This window comes from Hippocampus zosterae, chromosome 4, assembly GCF_025434085.1.
Source record: "Hippocampus zosterae strain Florida chromosome 4, ASM2543408v3, whole genome shotgun sequence".
Lineage (NCBI taxonomy): Eukaryota > Metazoa > Chordata > Actinopteri > Syngnathiformes > Syngnathidae > Hippocampus > Hippocampus zosterae.
Genome location: NC_067454.1, coordinates 18,420,900 through 18,437,951, shown reverse-complemented (window position 1 = coordinate 18,437,951; position 17,052 = coordinate 18,420,900). Strand labels below are relative to the sequence as shown.

The window sequence follows — 17,052 nt, the reverse complement described above, 5'->3', positions numbered from 1 at the left end:
TGGGGAGTCGAGTTCAGCATTCGCTTCAATGATATCTGGCGCCATCTAGCGTCTTGAATGGGTATAACGTCACGACCCCGAATATAAGACGAGCCACACATTTTCAGTCTTATTTCAATGCAAAAAACCACCGTCTTATATTTGGGCCAATACGGTAATTTCACCCCCCCCCCTCCCTCACCCCCCAAAAAATCATTTACTCCACTATGCACATGTGTCAACTTTCCACATTTAATTTCCTGAGTGTGACCAAAATAATAATTATTTTTCTTAACAAGCTGGACAAAAATGATAGTACTTGAAGAAAGGACCGAAAAGGATTTGACCACAAAGATGTTCAACTAACGTACAGTATGTCCTTTGGTGACAAGCAGTCACTGTACCTTGTGCTGACATTGCATGTACCACACTAAACATGGACTAAACGAAGCAAAGGGGAGAGTTGTCCCCAAGCATGTTAAAGGTAAAGTAAATGAGACCATCTCCAAGCATCTTGAAGTTCCAATGATTATTATGTCATTGTTCCCAAGCAGTGGTGCTTGTGCCCAACCAGTTCATATGCACATTCACTGAAGCCTTCATTAGTGAAAAACAAAAATATGACTTTTTACAAATTCAGGACATAAACAACACATTTATTAAAAACAGAAACAAGTAAATACAATTTCAAGACATGTTTTTTAAAAAATTCACGACATACTATCCCGACAGTCACACGTTGACCACTGAGCGAACTAAATTTCCCGCAGCACTGATTGGACAAGCACTGTAATGTGATCATCTGCAGCCAGTGATGTTGAGTCAGGTATGTCTTAACCTCCATGGCAGATGTTCCGTCGAACCCCTACAACCGATTCACCAAACCCCTTGCGTTCGATCGAACCCAGGTTAAGAAACGCTGTTCCCCCAAGCGACCCACAATGGTCATCATAATTCAAGCACAGCTACAAGTAAATCTTGAAGCATCACATGGCCTTCTTTCAAAACTGAGTCTCACCACCCACCACATTTTGCTGCATACCACTTCAGCTTAGAAAGCTATTCCTCATGATGTGGAAATGACTGAAAGCACAACGGTCTATTGTCTGCACTCGGTCTTCTGCTATGCGGTGTGTTTTCCACGCGGATTCCAGCGTGCGGGGGCAGGTGCGCGTGCAGTTGGTGGCCTGACAACAGTTGCAGGCCAAAGCGGCCCCCAGGAGTGGAGTTGATGGATGCGCAGCAGGAACGTTGGACACCAGATGCCATTAACTGGCCTTGGGCTTCCAGAGAGCTTCAATATTAACCCGCGCGCAAGTGTGTGTTGATGTATTCGGAATCCTTGATATCCAGCTTAAGCTCCACTTGTAAATATGCTCTTTGTCCTCGCCAATAAAACAATTCGATGCACGAGTAGAATGACAAGCGTGCAAAAGTGGAACAAGTGCCTGACTTGTAAAGTTTCTTTTCTGCAACTGTATCACATTTCTGCATACGGGTAGGACAACATACTGGTAGGACAACTACATTTTTGTAGTGAGGCAAAACTCTTCACTGACTAACTAGTGCAATTTCATCATGTAACTTGCAGCATGGCAAGCAGTTTGATCATTTATTGTAGAACTAATAGCATGCTGTGGTCAACTAGTGCAGCTTTGCTTCACTAGTAACATGCAAGCAGCTACTAGTGAGGACAAATAGCATACTAGTACCGGTACATGAACCTGAAACAGTTTAATATAATACAATACATCTTTATTTATAGAGCTTCCACAACGGTTGCAGCTGTAACAAAGCGGTTTACGGAACAGTTAACATGAAATGACAAAATAATATAACAGAACAGATAACATCAAACATGTAGTAGCTTGATTGCAAAAATGGGGCCAAGCGTGATGTGGAAGTGGAAGAGTCATTATACTAGTGAGCTCAATTGTCTTAGTAGTGAGGACAACAAATGTAACAGTACATGGACCTTAAACTGGATTAAGAAAAAAAACCATCTCAAAACTGCTATGTGGAAAGCTTCCAATGGGCATTATGGTGTTACTATCTGGGTCCACGAGGCTACGAGTCTGGGACGCATGTCGATTGTTTGGGCCTAGTAATGATACTAGTGCAGCACAGCAGAAAATGATAGTGGCACTTGTATTGGGAAAATGTTACTATGAACTCATTTTACTAGTGCACGCTTGTCATTCTGCTCTGTGCTGAATTGTCTTACTAGTGAGGGCAAAGTACCACAGCTTTCCATGCAAGCCTCATTAAATAGATAACAGACTTCTCCCGAACCAGCAAGGACGGCGTACATTTGATACAAACCTTTTGTGATGTGTCCACATTTCCAAATGCTTTTTGAAGGGTGCCACTTGAGAGTAAAAAATAAATAAAAATCTGAATTTTGTCATTTAAAGCATACCAGGCTTCAATGTACTTCCTAAACCTTTTCCTCCCCACTTTCATTTCTGATACGGGGCAAAGCAAAGCAGCCTGGCGACTAATTAAAATTGGAGTTCTCACCCCCAAATAACATTTCACCTCTTTTACTGCAGCAATAATTGCAGAGAGACGATCTGAAGCATCTTTTTCTGACAGTATGAACTCTCAATTGTTGTGATCAAGTCATTGCGGTTAACATTCCGGACTTGGTTTCTTTGGACCACCGTGCTGGAGAAATGGTATGCATTTTTATGAGATACTCTTTGAAACTATTTTATCCCGATGATCAAAATCGCCAGCTCATATAAACACATCCGGTGAACTTGTAAAGGCTAATACGAATGCGCCATGGAAAATGCCACTCAGTATTACACTATCAAACGACTAGCACTGTAGAGAAATGAGTAGATTTGATTGTTCGATTTCCATGGCAACTACAGCTTTTACTGACGCGGTATTCCAAGAGGGCCGAGAGATAAGATGGGCACTGACATTTGAGAATTTTCACACTTGGTGTGTGGCGTCCAAAAAACAGCACCGAGTCTGTCAGAGAGCAGAAATGAGGAGAAATACAGACTTTTTGTTGCAACACTCTTACATTAGGGATATTTGGAAGGCTCACGGGCATCACGCCAAAGCAAACCTGTCATGTATAACACAAGTACACGGAACACCTACTGTGTATGATGAGGGAAAGCGGCATTTGAACTGCAAAGATAACAAGAAGCAGATTCAGTTGAGCAGAGAAAACTAACTAAGGTTAAACAATAAAGATAATGTTTGTTTTTGTTCATTTCTTTAAATTTACCATTTTGGAACATAGCAGAGGGAATGGTTCTTATGCGACACAATGGCAAAAAAGACAAAATCATACTTTCAAAAAAGTGAAAAAGAAATCAAAAGCCATGTTAGCAAGATATTTCCTTCTTCAAGTTGGATGATTACAAGAGAACAGATGACCCTGCAGATCAGAAAGTTCCAGTGCTTGCAACAATCTCCTGTTCTCCTTGTTTACAAATTGAGAAAGAGATTGGGAGTGTCCGGAGAGTTGGTTTGGCATGTGTGTGTGTGTGTGTGTGCGTGTGTGTGTGTGTGTGTGTGTGTGTGCGTGTGTGTGTGTGTGTGCATGTGTGTGTGTGTGTGTGTGTGTGTGTGCATGTGTGTGTGTGTGTGTGTGTGTGCGTGTGCGCACAGCATTTGATTGGCAATAGGAAATGACAGCATCAGGCCCTCATGTGACAAAGCAAAGTGATAATGAAGGCGGTTCACCCTGGAGATGGTAAATGCCAATATGTATGAGTGTTCTGTTTTAAAAATAAAATGTACCTGTTAAATATTTATTATCTCGACCTCATTGTTTACTTGCGTTATGTAACGGGATATTAAAACTGAATATAAATGGTTTAAAAATAGTAAACTTAGAAGTTAGATTTTCTAGGAAGTAGAAAAGGCAAACTGAAAACTGCATACAATAATACCGAATAAAGTTATGCAGCATCCAAAGTGCTAAGCTCTCCCTGCAGGTACTGTAGCAATTTAACTTGTACATTAAACTGACCTTTCAGCAGAGCAATAAGCATCAGAATAGAACAGAAAAAAGTGAGTTGAGGAGCTTTGTTTTGATAAAATTAGTGCTTTGGAACTTTCTTGTGTCACCTTCGTGCCGAGGAACCATGTTGATGTGAGTTGAAGCTATTAATTCAGACAAATGTAGTGCTTTGTCGCTATCTTGTAGCATCTTTGTGCCAAAGATCAATGTGGAAGTGAGTTGAGGAGCTTAATTTGGACAAAACCAGTGATTGTAGCCATCTTGTGCCATCTAAAAGGAACTATGAACCAACCGCTGCGGGCTAAAATGTAATCACAACACAATCCGAGTAGTCAGCCACTTGTTTCCGATGCACCTGGTATGAGGACTTCCTCTTAGTTCCTCATGAGCGATCAGATTGGGGGTCTTTTGGAAGGATAAAATCATCATCTGAGCCCCCAGGCGAACATTTCTGGAGATTCCATTACCCCTTCCAGCACAGAACACATTTGTCCGTGATCCAGGCGCAATTGCGGGCCATGGCTGCAAAGGGAGGAAGGTGCACACTCGTGCTGAGAGCTAGCCTACGTCCTATCTGTCTGTCACGATCAAACTGAACTTGAATTTCTCAGAAAGACACAAAGTAACTTTGTGCGTCTAAATTCTCATTCAACAGTCATTTCAATCACAAGAAGTTAGAACTGTCCTTTGAAGGCACAAACAAGAACTGTAAACCACAGAGAATTTATCACAATGCTTGGCTAACAATACACACGCTTCGTAGTCTGGCAGACAGCGACACAAATACCGCGATCGCCAAACATCACGGAGCACAGTTCATTGTTTGTCCACGCAGGAGACGTCCCGACTCCCAAAGCAGAGAGACCAAAGCCAAGCACATAGTAAAGCCAACAAAGAAAAATAACATCAGTGAACATACACCTCAGAGCAAAATAACAAATGCCGGAAACTTGTAAAAACGATGAAACACAGGAAACAAACTCAAAATAAAAACACACCCAAACAGGCAGTCCAACACGGATGAAAGCAACGCCATAAAAACAGAAGCTTTTTGGCCAAGTATGCTCTGAAAAGCAGTTTCATTTATTTGTCAAGATTTTAGGGTCCATCCACTAGAACACTCTTTGTCTTCAGAGTAGTAGAAAGCCAAGGGTGCACGAGTAGAAAAACTGTTTTACTTGGAACTTTTTTTTGGGGGCGCGACTGATATTTCTTCACTCGACTAAGGCAACCGCACGTTACGAGTGAAGCAAAACATCTTGTGGGGATATTCTTGCTAGTAGTAAACCCTGTGAGGCTACATGTGCCTACTACTTTGTCCTAGGAGTGTTACTATTGCAGCACAGTAATTGTACTAGAAGGCCAAAAGTGGAAAAGCCGTGGTGGAAAAAAAAAAAATTGCCGACATTCACATTTAGGTATAAAAATTGTGTCTTCGTTGTATTTAAAGACATCACACCGGATTTATCAAAAACGTTTCTGTGTAGAATTGAGTGGAACATTATGAACATCAATTCAAATCACTGGAATGCATGTTAAGGCTTCTTTGGTGATGCACAGATTGACAGATGACAGATGAGGTCAGACAGGAGTCTCCCTGGACTATGATGTTTGCAGATGACGTTGTGATCTGTAGTGAGAGTAGGCAGCAACTACAAGAAAACCTAGAAAGGTGGAGGTTCGCACTAGAGAGAGAGAGAGAGAGAGAGAGAGAGAGAGAGAGAGAGAGAGAGAGAGAGAGAGAGAGAGAGAGAGAGAGAGAGAAGAGGAATGAATGTCAGTCATAGTCATAGTAAGACAGAGTACATGTGCATAAATGAAAGGGAGACCAGTGGAACGGTGAGGTTACAGGGAGCAGAGGTGGCGAAGGTACAGGAATTTAAGTACCTAGGATCAACAGTGCAGAGTGACGGAGACTGTGGAAGAGAAGTGAAGAGTAGAGTCCAGGCAGGATGGAACAGCTGTAGAAAAGTGTCAGGAGCGATTTGTCATAGAAGAGTGTCAGCTAAGGTGAAGGGAAAGGTTTACAGAACAGTTGTGAGACCAGCCATAATGTATGGTCTAGAGCCCTCTTCCTCAACTGGCGGACCGCGATCCACGACCGGACCGCCGACCTCCTCTGCCCGGACCTCCTCTGTCCGGACCCTCTATAAATTGTATAAAATAATTTATAAATTGATTTTTACGTTATACATTTTATATTTGTGGACTATAATCTGCGCATTACCGCGATCGCTTGTTAAAATTAACGGTTGTATTCTTTGCGTGCACGAACAGATGTAATGCAGAGGACCGCGGCAGCGCGACTTTGTGTATATAATATTTGACTCACTCGAGACCATCCCTGAGCAGGGCATGTCGGGGATAACGATGCGCTGATTGGCTCCTCTGAACTTAAGGTGTGTCCATACATTGGCGTCAGCACGCATTCAAAATGGATTGTGTCAGGAAACAGATGCATGCGCGACGCCACAGTGTGCTCACAGCTTCAGCCAAGGAAAGCCGCACACAGACAATTAGACAAAACGAATCGCGGGAGGTTTCGATTGTGTGCAGTTCTGCTGCCGTCTACTTTGCAGCTGTTTAATAGCAGAACACTGCAACATGGTAAATGAACATCCCAATGGCGTCCTCAAATAATATTTGCATGCCTCAGACATTGCATTAACCTTTAGTGGAAGAACAGCACTGCACATACCTGTGCTCCCTTGTGTCAGTATTTAAAATGGTTCTTAACTCCTCTTCTGATATATTTTTTAAGTTATTTCAGAAGGGATGTGAAAAGGGGAATTGTACAAATGAAAAGGATATTTTTGTTTTCATTTTTAGTATTTATTTTGGTAAAATGAGTATTTTGTTTTGCTTTTGTTAAATTAAGGGGGAAACAGACAACTACTGTTTAACAAAGTTAAAATAAAAATGTCTTATTTCCCTAAAAGGGCTATTTCTGTTATTAAGCAGGCACAACTTAACAAAATAAAAGAGTTCCTGTGCCTCAACACAATACCCCTCATTATTTGCTGTGTACTGGCAAAGTGAATAATTGTTATTTTCATGCACCCCATTATTGGTTGGTTGTGAGGAGTGTTGATTTGTATAAGCTTAGCTTGCCCATACTAAATGGGCATATTGCCCTGCCCCCCATGACCGCTGTGCATGGGACCGGACCTTGGTCTTATTAAAAAAAAAAAAGTGGACTGACAGCATTTCTAGTTGAGGACCACTGGTCTAGAGACACTAGCAATAGGCAAAAGACACAAGGCAGAGTTAGAGGGGGCTGAGTTAAAGATGCTGAGATTCTCCTTAGTAGTGACATGGATGGACAGGATCAGAAATGAGGTCATCAGAGGGACAACTCAGACAGGAACGTTTGGAGAAAAGGTTAGAGAGGCCAGACTGAGATGGTTTGGACATGCACAGAGGAGAGACAGTGGAGACGTCTCTGATCCACTGGTTAAAGGACACTTTGATTCTCTCCTCTTTCATCTCAAACTGCTTCAAACAACAAAGCGTGTGACGGAAAAGTTGTTAGGACTGCACGACTGTCCGTGTTTTATGTTATGTGTTGTGTTTATTATTTTACTTTATGTTAACTGTTTTGTAAAGCGCTTTGTTACAGCTGCCGCTGTTGTGAAAGCGCTATATAAATCAGCATGTATTGTATTGTATTGTATGTACATTGGTAGGAGAATGTTAGAGATGGAGCTACCAGGTAGGAGACAGAGAGGAAGGCCAAAGAGGAGATTCATGGATGCCGTGAGGGAAGACATGCGGGGAGTTGGAGTCAGAGTAGAGGATGCAGGGAACAGGGAAAGATGGAAATGAATGACTCGCTGTGGCAACCCCTGAAAAGGGACAAGCCGAAAGGAGAAGTAGAACAAGACAGTGACCTCTTCTGGCCACTATAAGGAAAGACAACTTTATGTTCAACAGAATGAGAACACTTCTGTTGGATTGCCTCCTTCACAAGAGTGCTAATTTTCCCCATTCCTGACATCGATCATCGACAGACGGCGACAATGTTGCACAACACGACGCAAAATATTGCCACAATCTCAGCAATAATTTATTGAAAGTGAAAAATATAATAATAATAAAATACAGTTTAATGTATGATGTAGTGAATTCAATACACACGCAAATAAGCCCTGTACAGCCATACAACAGCAAAACACAAAGTAGCTCACTGTATCTAATGCATTCATTTGGCAATTGTTTATATCATGAATAATGTGTACCCAATAAATAGGAAAGCAGTATTGTATTGTACGTATGTGGTCACGATATAAATGTCTGGGAAGAGAGAAGCCAAACAAAAAGCCTCAAAGAGGATCCCAGTGTCCTCTCTTTCTGGGTAAGAATGTCATGGTGAGACTTTGGCTGTCGTGCTGGTGCGCCACAGGCTGCTGGGAGAGGTTGTTGGTCTGCGGGATGCAGTCCAAAGTCAAACCCTCGTGAGGGCACACGGAATACTGGGAGAGCAGCGTCACCAAGATTGATTTCATCATGACCAAAGCAACATGTTTGCCCACGCAGGCTCGAGGACCGGATCCGAAAGGCTGGAAGTAACGGCGCGGAGCCTGGAGAAGGAAAGACACTTAGAAAGTTATCAAACCATTCCATCCAGTCTTCTTTCCAGTGAACGTTCACATGTCAACTGTTTGGCTCGTACAGATGCATTTTTTCTTTAAATCTTCCATGTATAAAAATATGAGGCATTTTATTTAGACAAAAGTAGTGCTTTGCCATCATCTTGTTGCCTCTTGATGCACAGGAACTAATTTGATGTGAGCTGAGGAGTTTATTTTAGACAGACATAGTGCTTTGATGCCATCTTGCAGCGTGCTGGTACGAAGGAATTATGTTGAAGTCAGTTAAGGAGCTTCATCTAGACACTAGTTGTGCTTTGTTGCCATCTTAGTGTTAAGGAGCTCAGTGCAAGTGAGGTGAGGAGCTTCATTCAAGGAAAGTAGTGATTTCCCACCATCTTGTGGCATCTTTAGGCAATTATAAAGCTTTTAGCCAGGAAACCAATTTCAGTTAAGCCAGCATATTGTCAATTGGATGTAAGAATATTATTTTGGTGACATCTGCCCACATGGTGGCGCCACACAACTACGGTATATTGAACTGATGAGAGAAGCTTCATTTTAGCCAGGTCACAGCCTTTTCTCAGAGAAAATTGTGATTTTCCGCCATCTTGTGGCATCTCTAGGCAATTCTAAACTTTTTATAGGAGGCCCAGCAATCTTGCCGCAGATTTTGGCTAATTTAAATTTTCAGACATTTTGAGATAACGCACGAAGCAGGCTCAGAACATGAGGAATATTTCTCGGAAGAAGCATTGAAATGCACTGGGAAAATTGGCGAATCTCTCCCTCACTTTCACTGTAGTAGAGGAAACATGTTGAACTTGCCCCACAGCAACCCCCCCACCCCTCAAAAAAAAAAATAAAATCTGAAAATATTATAATTTGGTATAATTCATCCCTAACATAAGTGATCTTGTACCTTGGGCACCAAGATGGTACGAGATCGCAGCAAAGTACTAATTTGGTCTAAATGAAGTGCTCAACTCACTTCAACAGCTTCTTGGCACCATAATACCACAAGATGGCACTCAAGTAATAACATCTTCCGAGCCGCTTGATCCTCACTAGGGTCGCGGGGGATGCTGGAGCCTATCCCAGCTGTCGCCGGGCAGTAGGCGGGGGACACCCTGAATCGGTTGCCAGGTAATAACATTACTGTGTTTGAATAATTTATGAGATGTTGGACCAAAATATGAATCCCATGAACAGAATTAAGAAAAAGAAAGGTAAAAGCAAAACACGGTGTGAATATCGCTTCTGAAACTGCAGATTCTAAGATGGGTTTTGTTCCTCTTAACACATTTTACTGTACTTCAAGGAAAATATCTACTTACATTCTTTTCAAAGTTTTTTAGATTCAATTCGTTGGGTTTGGGGAAGAACTCTGTGCGATGCATTCGACCGGTGTTCAGAATGATATTTGTGCCCTTTGGGACCCTGTAGCCATCAATGACATCGTCAGACAGTGCACGCCGCATGGTGAAGTCTACCACTGGGTGGTAACGCAAGCATTCATTGATGAAGCTCTCCAGAACTTGCAGCTTGTTAAGGTCGTCGTTTTTCAGGGGTCGGTCACCTAAAAGAAAATAATTCACCCTCTGTTAAAAACTGCTATTTTGTCATTTTGGCAGTGAGGTCCTTTCATTTGATACTTGGGTTCCGTCAGTGAACTTAATCCACCTCTTCATACCATCAAAATCATGTTGCAGCTGTACAAAAAAAAATTAAATATATAAAAATGAAAACTAGTATCACACAACTTAGCCGCATGTATATTTTCGAGCAATTTAGAATCAATATTTATAAAATACAATGACAATAAAACTAAATAAAATAAATCATACTCATCAGGGATGCTGATCATTAAATGTATTAACGTGTGCAGTTCGTTACAGAGACTTATTTTGTTAGTTGTTCTGACCAAGTAATTTGAGGTTTGCTCACACATTCCAAAACACACATGGCAGGTTAATGGAACCCTCTAATTGTCCCTTGTCTTGTCCCTATATTTGATCTGTTTATCCTCGCGAGGGTTGAGAGTGTGCTGGAGCCTAACCCAGCTATCATCGGGCAGTAGGAACTGGTTGCCAGCCAATCGCAGGTCACGCATAGACAAACAACCACTCGCGCTCACAATCACATTTAGAGCCCAATTAACCTGCCATGCATGTTTGCGTTTTTTTGGGGGGAATGTGGGAGGAAACCGGAGCACCTGGAGAAACCCCACACAGGCACGGGGAGAACATGCAAACTCCACACAGAAAGGCCTTCACTGTTCGGCAGAGGTGCTAACCAGTTGACCACCATGCTGTTCTTTCTTTCTATCTATCTAGAGAGAGGGAGTCAGGGAAGAATGGAGTGAGGGAGGGCCGGATGGATATCTGTAACCGGCCTCCTCTGCATGTTGTCATAACATTTCCTGCAAATCCTCACCCTTGGCACTGTCTATTTCCTGGAGGAGCTGCAGCTCCACGCGTGGATGCTGTTTGAGAAGCAGCAGCATGAAGAAGAGGCTGACCGATAGAGTGTCTGGTGCGGCGATCACCATCTCCAGCACACACTGAATCACGTTCTCAGCAGAAATTTCGCCGCAATTCTAGAACCAAATGGGAACAGTCATACCATTTTATCCTTGTGAGGCGGAGGAGTCTGTTGTTTTTGTCCAACCTGTGCGAATATGAGCTCAGCAGTGAAGTTGATGTTGTCCAGTTTATCCGCCTGCTCCATTTCTCTTCTTTTATGTTCCACAAGGCCCTCGATGGCATCTTGGAGCGCCTGGCTGCAAAGTAAACGATCACGTGAGCAGAGAATTGGGGGAGTGGGGGGTGGATTTTATGGGGTCTATTCCAATCATGGGACTCACGCTGCCGTCTTGTGCCTTTGGTAAATCCAGTCAAGTTTAAAGTAAACATCTGGTTTGATCAGGACGCTCTGCCATGTCTCGAAATACTTCAAAATCTTCTGCATCAGCTCTTTTTCTGGACAGAAATGCATCGTTAGAAAAGCTTGGTTAAGCTAGATAGCAAGTATTAAAATCAATAAAATAAAATCGATTGCTTCTTTATTGCTAAATGAGTTTGTTCCTCTCATATTGCACTCAATTTGCAATTGTTCTTTAATTTTTAATTTTAAGAGTTGCTTTCTTAGCTTCTTTGACAAGTCCGTCTTTGTCACTCAAGCTGTCTTTCGTGTTAATGCCACTCGAGAAATCTGAAATGAAGTTGTTGCAATGCACCTGGGGAATCTGTGAGTGCCAGGATAAGGCAACAGTGTCGCATTTACACAAGACAGTAAAATAAATCATATTCGTTTTGAGACATGCATGAATTTGTGAACGTGCTGGAACAATTGCACGCCTTTATTGTGATTATGATGTGTAATGAGCAGGTACGATCATTTATCCGCTCTTATCCAGTCTGCAGGGCAACACATGAGAATTGTGCAACTCACAGGATTTGTATGAAGCTGCTTGTCTTAACCGTTACGCAAGACGTGTATTTCAGTGGGCCACCCCCTATCTGTCAGTCAGGTTTGCCTCCAATATGAATGTCTAAAATTTGAAATCACCAATACATATTTGGCGGTGAGACTTTAAGCGCGGCTATTTCTGCATAGGAGACTTTACAATGAGAATAAATACAACCAAACTCAGGGATATTTGAGTTGCTGACAACTACACTGGGTCATCTGCATGTCAATATACTCTAAGTGAATGTTATCTATCATATTTCAGGATATAGTGAAAGATCCATCCATTTTTCGATCTGCTTATCCTCACAAGGGTGGCGGGGTGTGCTGGAGCCTATCCCAGCCGTCTTCGGGCAGTGGGCCGGGGACAACCTGAACCAGTTGCCGGTCAATCGCAGCACATGCATAGACGAACAACCATTTGCACCCTCACACTCACACCTCGGGACAATTTAGAGTATTCAATCAGCCTCCCACGCATGTTTTTGGAATGTGGGAGGAAACCAGAGTACCCAGAGAAAACCCACGCAGGCATGGGTAGAACATGCAAACTATTACACTAAAGGTTTTTAAAATGTTTTTTTCATGCAGCCTACAGTAGATATTTATACTGACTGGGATCCAACCTATGAAACAATGCCTCACTTGTGGATAAAAGTATGATTTTAGTTCATCAAAGTCATTCTTCTTGTCAAAATACCAAAATCTCACCAAAACACTATTTCTTTTAAACGCAAGTGTCATGAAGAAGTAGTCATTGCCATCTAAATGATCAAGATATGAGTTGCCCTTATTTTATATTCGCCATATAACTTTAACCCTTAGATGCGCCCTGTAACCTGATAACATGATTAGTTGTCCACTGTAGTAACCGCTATCCACAAAAGGGTGAAACTACTTTCCAGCAAGATTCCAAAAACGGAGTTCCAGGCGCACTTACCATTGAAGGGCACATCCAAGAAGAGTCTATTGGAGATGTCGACCACAGTGCAGCGGAGCAGACTGAGGACATCCACGTTTGTCAATGCATCCCCTCCCGCAGCCTTCCTCAAATTCTCCAGGTGTTTCTGCGTCGAGGAGACGCACACCTCCGAGGTCTGTTGAAGGCCCCGGCCTGTCAAGGCTGCAGCAGAATGTGGAGGTCGGTGGCGTCCTTCTCATTGAGCCGGTGGAATTGCAATCGTTACCTTTGGTGAAATAGCTGCGTGTCTTTTTCCACTGGGTGACATTGTTGTTAAATATAATACCCCTCTCGTTCATGCCGATGCAGCTTAGTCCTAATTTGCTCCCAAACCGTGAGGTGTAGTGTCCATGCTTTAAAACGTGGTGCACCGCCGATGCTCTGGCGAGAACAATAATAGAATTTTTAGGGTTATGAAATTACAGGATTAAACAAGAATTCATGGGAATGAGTCGGGTATTTACGAAACCGAAGGTAGGCTCTTAACCGGGAAATTACTGGGGGAAATATTTTTCAGCATTTTCCTGCCTAAAACACATATGGTTCAAGTACAGTGCCATGCAAGAAAAATATTTTTGGGAGGGGTGTTGGGGAGAGTTTTTTTTGCGAAGGAGCATAACTATGGCGTTTTTCACTTATGTCACATCAATATATAAAATCCCAATGCTCCAAACCTTTTAAATATGGTCGAGGCCAGAGATTCTCAAATTGTGGTCAAAGTTCGCAGAACGTGGTCTGCCACGGGTGCAATTCAAACCGCATAATGTCACACTGACGTCAATATTTGTTGAAATCAATTGTCGTGTACGTAGTGGTTAAGTATAATAATGTAATTTTGAAGTGCAAAACTTCTTTTCAAACACTTATTGATGGACTTTTTCTTTTAAGGTAGTACTTTGTATAAAAAGTTTGATACTTGCTGTATGCAATGATGCAATTAGGCAAAGGATTTGCATTTTGAATGACACTTTGTTGGAAATTCATGTAAAATTTTCAATGGCGCTGGTCAGGGAAATAAGTAAGAATGAACTCAACATGAATGTTTTTGTTGTAACATGAAACAATTGTTCCATCAAATCTTTAGCAATTCTAGGAAACAAATCACATCTGTTGAAATGTTATGCTGTTTAGTTCTATTCTTTTGCATGGATCTCTGCATATGTTTATCATTTATGCTTGGATATGATACCTTTCCATTAAATTACCCTCCTTACAGGTTCATTCCCTTGTCATGCCTATTGTAAGTTTCCAATTGGAGATATTTCCAACCCCTCCCCACCCCCACCTCATCTTCTCATGAAATAATAGCAATGCTATTACATTTTACAATATGAATCATTGCCCTCTTCAAAGTTAAGCTAAAGAGCCAACCTGCTGAGAATGAGAGTCTCTTCCCCATCAATCCAAACTCTGACAATGTCACCATACTTGTCGTTGTAATAATTGCTGGCTGTGCCGATGCCCGTCCAAATAAATCTCACATATGAAAGAAGCGGCCCCAATCCCAGGCAAAAATATGGACCTGTAGAAAAGAAACGTTAAAAAAAACAGTCAATGAACTTCCTCTTCTGACAACTGACTGAGAAAGACACGATTCATCTTGAGAGTTTATTCGAGATGACCCACCTGGTACGCGTCGCTTGTCCATGTGTCCCCGAGCCACCAGCAGTAGACAGACGAGTAAAAGCAGAATTCTGGTTGCCAGTGAAATCCCAACTGCTGCTCCCACGGTTGCATTCTGGGACGCGGGCGCCAGTTTAGACACTATCGCCTCAAAGTCAACCACAGTCATGGTCCGTTCACAAGCAGAGATCAGCTCCATAAGAAGCTGGATTGAAAAACGCAGGATGCAAACTCTGCGATGAAAGCTGCGCAAGCACAAGTGCTTCTTCTTTATTGGCTGTCGACGTTGGTTATGAGCCAGGTCAGGGCAACGCAAAAGCCACAACACATGGGGGGAAAAAGGTAAACAATATACTCGTAACCTTGACGCTTGGATTGAGGCCTGAGGCCGGTGTCCCTGAGCATACACTCCAGTGCCGTATTTGACATTTGGCTGATGAGAAGAAGGCGTTGCACTCTTGCTTTGAACATCAAAGGATTCTGCTTGGAAAACTCTCAAGCGAACACCTGCTTGAGTCACTGACTGAGCAGCGAGGGAGGGAAAGTTTCGCATGACACTCATTCTGGTTGTATCTTGCGATTATAAACTCACGGCAGAATGTAGATGACATCTGCACAATCTATCAAAATCCAGAGGTCGCAAAAGCATTCGCACTACCACTTAAAATTTTGTGTAAGTGAAAATAAATAAATTGTAAATTTGACACAAATGATAGAAGAGTGTGATGAATTAATTCATTTTCCGATCGGCTTTATCCTCACAAGGGTCACGGGGGGTGCTGGTGCCTATGCCAGCTGTCTTCGGGCAGGAGGCGGGGGACACCCTGAAGTGGTTGCAAGCAAATTGCAGGACGGATATAGACAAACAACCATTTGCGCTCACAATCACACCTAGGGACAATTTAAAGTGTTCAATCAGCATGCCATGCATGTTTTTTTAGGATTGTGGGAGGAAACTAGAGCACCCCAAGAAAACCCACGCAGTCCCGGGAAAAACATGCAAACTCCACACAGGGAGCTGGGATCGAGCCCATTACCTCTGCACTGTGAGGTTGACACGCTAACCACTGGACCACTGGGCCGCTCGAATGCTACTAATAAGCCTGCTTAATTCGAATGATTTAAAAAAAATCATCACTGGTTAGAAAGCTTGGTGGTGGCAAGGCTCCCGAGGTGGATGAGATCTGCCTCGATTTCTGACTCTGGATGTTGTGGGGCTTGCATAGACATTAGGGGCAATGCCTTTGGATTGGTAAATTGTGGTGGTGCGCACCCTTTTTAAGAAGGTGGACTACAGGGGAATGATATTCCTCAGCCCCCCCTGGAGAAAGTCTATTCAGGGGTGCTGGAACGGAGGGCCCACCAGGAAGTCGGATCTCAGATTCAGGAGGAACAACGTGGCTTTCATCTTGGCCATGGAACAGTGGCCCAGCTCTACACGCCCAACAGGGTACACATGGGTGCATGGGAGTTCGCCCAACAAGTCTACATGTGTTTTGTACACCTGGAGAAGGTGTTCAACCGTATCCCTCGGGAGTTCTGTGGGAGGTGCTTTGGGAGTGGGGAGTACCAAACCCCTTGATATGGGTTGTTTGGTCCCTGTAAGACCAAAGTCTGAGTTTGGCCCGCACTGCCAGAAGCAAGTCGGATTCATTTCCAAAGAGGGTTGCACTTTGCTAAGGACAGAATTTCTCAGTTGAGCGGGTCCAGCGTGGTGGTCTCAGTGTCACGTCTCTAATTTTTGCAGATGATATCGTACTGTTGGTTTCATCAAGCCCCGATCTCCAACACTCATTGGAGCGGCTCGCAGGCAAGTGTTAAATGGTTGGCATGAAAATCACTACAGGTACCTCCAAATCTAAGACCATGGTCCTCAGTCAGAAAAGGGTGGAGTTCCCCTTTCTAGGTCGGGAATGAGATCCTGACCCAGTTGGAGGAGTTCAAGGAACTTGGGGTCTTTTTCACAAATAAGGCCAGGATGGAGCGGGAGATTGACAGACAGATCAGTGTTGTGTCTGCAATGATGTGAACTCTTCATTGGTGAAGAAGGAGCTAAGCCCAATGGCAAAGCTCTCGATTGACATTCCTATTCTCACCTATAGTCACGAGCTGTGGTGCGTTTGTCTGAAGTCTTTTTTGTAATTGGCAAACAAATGTATGTACTTTTGTGACTGAATTGTATTTAATGTAATTTCATAAACTATCTGGGATTGGCTGGAGACCAGTTCAGGGTGTAGTCGGCCTTGTGCCCGAAATCAGATGTGGGATAGGCTCGCGCAACCCTCGTAAGGACAAAGTTGTTCAGAAAATGGATGAATGGATCATGAACTTGATCACCTTTTTACCACACTCTCATTTCAAGTTCCAAATTGCACACAATTTGTTGACTTTGTTAATGAGATGAATGTCGGGAAAGAGTAACTGTAGTTGAGTGACAAAGT

General features: G+C 42.9%; 1 protein-coding gene across 1 annotated transcript; it reads right to left on the bottom strand.

Moving 5' to 3' along the window:
• Positions 1-8,027: 8,027 nt before the first annotated feature.
• LOC127599634 (aromatase) lies at positions 8,028-15,687 on the bottom strand. The gene is made up of 9 exons (XM_052063720.1): positions 14,615-15,687; positions 14,360-14,510; positions 13,215-13,369; positions 12,968-13,150; positions 11,423-11,537; positions 11,227-11,338; positions 10,993-11,155; positions 9,894-10,135; positions 8,028-8,547 (listed from the first exon to the last, which is right to left on the bottom strand). The coding sequence occupies exons 1-9, from the start codon at positions 15,171-15,173 to the stop codon at positions 8,290-8,292; spliced, it is 1,938 nt and encodes a 645-aa protein (XP_051919680.1). The 5' UTR covers positions 15,174-15,687; the 3' UTR covers positions 8,028-8,289.
• Positions 15,688-17,052: the final 1,365 nt, after the last annotated feature.

What these genes read in the sequence shown, in the direction of transcription:
- LOC127599634 (XM_052063720.1), bottom strand. Translation starts at nt 15,173, where the DNA reads ATGAGTGTCATGCGAAACTTTCCCTCCCTCGCTGCTCAGTCAGTGACT. An exon ending in ACGCAGCTATTTCACCAAAG is followed by an intron (nt 13,151 to 13,214) that starts GTAACGATTGCA and finishes ATTCTGCTGCAG; the next exon opens with CCTTGACAGGCCGGGGCCTT. An exon ending in TAAAAAACTTTGAAAAGAAT is followed by an intron (nt 8,548 to 9,893) that starts GTAAGTAGATAT and finishes TTCCTTCTCCAG; the next exon opens with GCTCCGCGCCGTTACTTCCA.